The following is a 3,475-nucleotide window of genomic DNA, read 5'->3' as shown; positions in this document are numbered from 1 at the left end:
TACACATACATGGTAATTGTTTAACCAATGACTTTCGTGTTAGAATTATGTAAGATTTTTAGTTTTGATTAGTTAATATACATTTATGCTTATTTTTTGTGTTAATATTATTTTTAGTCTTTTAACTTGAATTATTTTATAAAATAAAATAAAAAATTCTGGTACCCGTCGTCTATGAGTGTGGACCATATAATTGTATGTTCCGATAGGTCCATTTAGTGTGCAAATTTAATATTTCAAGGGGACCATTGCCCATGATTTTTGCGTTGAAACAATCAATTCTGATAGTATTATTAACTACAATAATGGCATTTCATTATTATTATATATAAATCATAAAATAAAATAAAATAAAATAAAAAACATTTTCATTCGGATAACTTTAGATCCCTTTCTGTATTGGGCATAAGGAATATCATAGATATGTTCCATTTCCATCAAACAATATAAATAAAATACTGAATTGCGTTAATGTCATCTGATTTAACTACTTTATGACTTTATGTCATTAAATAAGAAATCGAATAAAATCAATAATTTCAAATAAACATTCAAACTAGAACAACATTTATTGAAGAAATAATTCAAGGAAAACGTCGTTTACTGTGAGAGAAAAATATAAAAATAAATACGAAATAGTAAATTCAACAAAATCCTGTACACAAACAGCCCTACTCAATAATGAGGCATCGACAATGAAGATCTGTCACTTCAGCTGAACCCACAAAGAGTGCTTTCATAAATTCAATATTATATTAAAAATATAAAACATTGAAATAATCAACAAAGGGTAAAATGCAGGATTCTCTGTCTTTTTTTTTTTTTTTTTTTTTTTTTTTTCTTTTTTAATTGGATATTTCGAAGCAGAGGTAGCGTCACCTAAGAGACTCGGCGGCAGCGGCGTCGCCGCCGCCTCGAGCGATGGCCTCCGTCACAGACGCCATCTTCTGCAGATTTAGCTTCACCACCGTGTCAGCAAAAAACCGAGTGTCCTCCTCCGTGTTCCCCTCCGGCACATCCACCACATACGACTCCAAAACAATCGTCTTCGACGGCAGCGATCCCTCCGCCTTAATCTCGTGCAACGTCGTCACAGCACGATAATTTCTCAGTCTATGTTCGCCGCCGATGATCGTAAACGCCATAACGTGCCTCTCATCATCCAGCAAATCTAACCGCTCCGTGCTGGTCGCCGCCGGCAATCCGGATATGACGATGACGTCACGTGTGCATCCCTCCACCATTTTAGATCCTTCTTCCATAGTGCAGCTCTTGATAAAGTGCTTGTAGATTTGCGGCTTGTCGAACCGTCGTATCACCGACCAGACGACGTCGACCGGCGCGTGGATGTATTGCGCCAGAAGGGATGAACATTGGGCTGATGACAGATCGTAGGTGTGGAATTCGGTGACGGCACTCTTTAGCTGAAGGAAATCTTCGCTGGTCAATCCCGGTGGGACTGTGAGATGGTGAGAGGTTTTCATGGTGGTGGTGGTTTGCTCCGCCGGTGATGGCGAAGACAGGCTGTTATCCGCCGTTGAAGTGTGGGCTTTTCAAAAACAAATAGAAACGGGCTCACCTAATAGGCTAATAACTCCTGGTTTTATATTTGAATCTTACCAACCTTTTTAAAGGAAAAAAGTTTTGAATCTTTTTCTTTTTCATGGGGCCAACTGGCCGAGTAGCATGTGACGTTAAGCACGGCTCGGAGCAATTCGTCCTTTGCCTTCAACAAGGGTCAGCCCTAGAAGCATTGTAAAATTTAAGTTTTCAAACGCAATGTAAAACAAATGCAAAACTTGAACTTGATGTTTAATAAAAGTTCACACATCGGTCTTTTTCATCGGCTGCTGTTGGTTATCGGTTATATATCAATTTAAAAGTAATAACTAATGAATTAATGAGGTGGAATTCACATGTGCTGTTAATCATTATTAAGAACCATTATATTCATAAAAATTTAGAATGTATAGTTGTATACAATTACGATTATTTAAAACCCTAATCTTGACAAGAAAATTCCATACATGCAAACATTTTTATGGACAGTGGTGCTTATGGTGATGCAAGGTTGTTGACAAACATACATTACAAAATGTTTTTTACTTCCAAACCCACAAATCTCTTCTCATCTTAACATTCATTGATGTTTTCTTAGAACTTTATCAATATCTGATAATCAACTCATATATATCCATTGCGTATGTGTTTATATTCCTAATAAATATTTATTTAGCAAGCCAAACTTGAATATGAGGGAAATGAGTCAGAGGGATAGAATAGTCATTTTAGTTTGAAGAGGGACCAAACCCACAACTTGTAAGGATATTTGTTGCAAAATTGAAAGTTAAAGGAAAAAAAGAATACGCATTTAGGTTTAACTTTTAAGGAGGTTCAAACCCTAAACTTTTAGTTGTACATAGATGATATGTATGAGCATGTTTTATTGTGGGTTTGGTCATTCCTCAACCAGAAATAAAAATTTTACATTTACTTATTTTCCTATTTTACTTTCTTTTATTATAATTATATAATTATTAAAGAAGACTCATACACCCCCATGCTCTCTCTCTTTGTTAGGAAGGTCCAACAATCATAACAAATGAAATGCAAAACAAGTAAATAACATCAATGTAAACATTATCAGTATAAACATTTGTATATGATCTCATACATTTTTCTTACCTTTAAAAGAATTGTTTTTTGTAGGAGATAAGACGGAAACGAGGACTCAAACTTGAAACCTCTTTTACCCAAAACACGCCTCCTAACCAACTAGGCTAGAAGATTTTTAAGCTTCTCTTCCTTCACATTTAATATGTATCTAGTAATATCGACGACTTAATTATTGTTGTTGTTGTTGCTGTTGTTAAAATTGAAAATAATTATATTACTCTAAAATAATAGTAAATAAGATTAGGATGCTGCGAAAAAAAAAGTAAATATCTATTTCTTGCATTTAACCTACTACATGATGTTATAACATCTACAAACACCAAGTAACCAAACTTATGAAACATCACTAATGGACACAAAATCACTACTAATATGTTTTATTAAATTGCTAAGAATAACAACATACTTTATTCCCTTTACCAATAAAGGCATCATAAAACAGTGTTTTAACTCATAATAGCAATGTACTTACCAATAAAAGCATTACACTTTGTTTCACATATTTCTACTATCAATAAGACATGTAAGTAGGTTGTTATGAGGAAATAATTGCAACTACATAGCTACAAAAATATGAGTACATTGCTATTATAAGGTAAGAGACTTAACCCTAGAACGGTTGGACTCAAACAAGAGTTGCGTAATAGAGTCAAATCCATCACTCTAAGATTCTTTAACATGTGCCACATGTGACTTAGCATATTCACTTAGCAGTCAATTCACATCACTAAGAGTCTCACAAAGCACTAAGCAAGCAGCATTCGGACAACGGAAAAGAAAATCTAACCAGCATACACTA

General features: G+C 34.4%; 1 protein-coding gene across 1 annotated transcript; it reads right to left on the bottom strand.

Moving 5' to 3' along the window:
* Positions 1-619: 619 nt before the first annotated feature.
* Positions 620-1,717, bottom strand: PYR1 (Polyketide cyclase/dehydrase and lipid transport superfamily protein). The gene has a single exon (XM_079004381.1). The coding sequence runs from the start codon at positions 1,482-1,484 to the stop codon at positions 876-878; it is 609 nt and encodes a 202-aa protein (XP_078860507.1). The 5' UTR covers positions 1,485-1,717; the 3' UTR covers positions 620-875.
* Positions 1,718-3,475: the final 1,758 nt, after the last annotated feature.

This window comes from Lactuca serriola, chromosome 6 (genome assembly GCF_051521515.1).
Source record: "Lactuca serriola cultivar US96UC23 chromosome 6, Lser_US96UC23_V15, whole genome shotgun sequence".
NCBI classification, from domain to species: Eukaryota; Viridiplantae; Streptophyta; class Magnoliopsida; order Asterales; family Asteraceae; genus Lactuca; species Lactuca serriola.
The sequence above is the reverse complement of the archived record's forward strand: the minus strand, read 5'-3'. Positions and strand labels throughout refer to the sequence as shown.

Excerpts from the sequence above, each read along its gene's own strand:
- PYR1 (XM_079004381.1), bottom strand. The coding sequence starts at position 1,484 with ATGAAAACCTCTCACCATCTCACAGTCCCACCGGGATTGACCAGCGAA.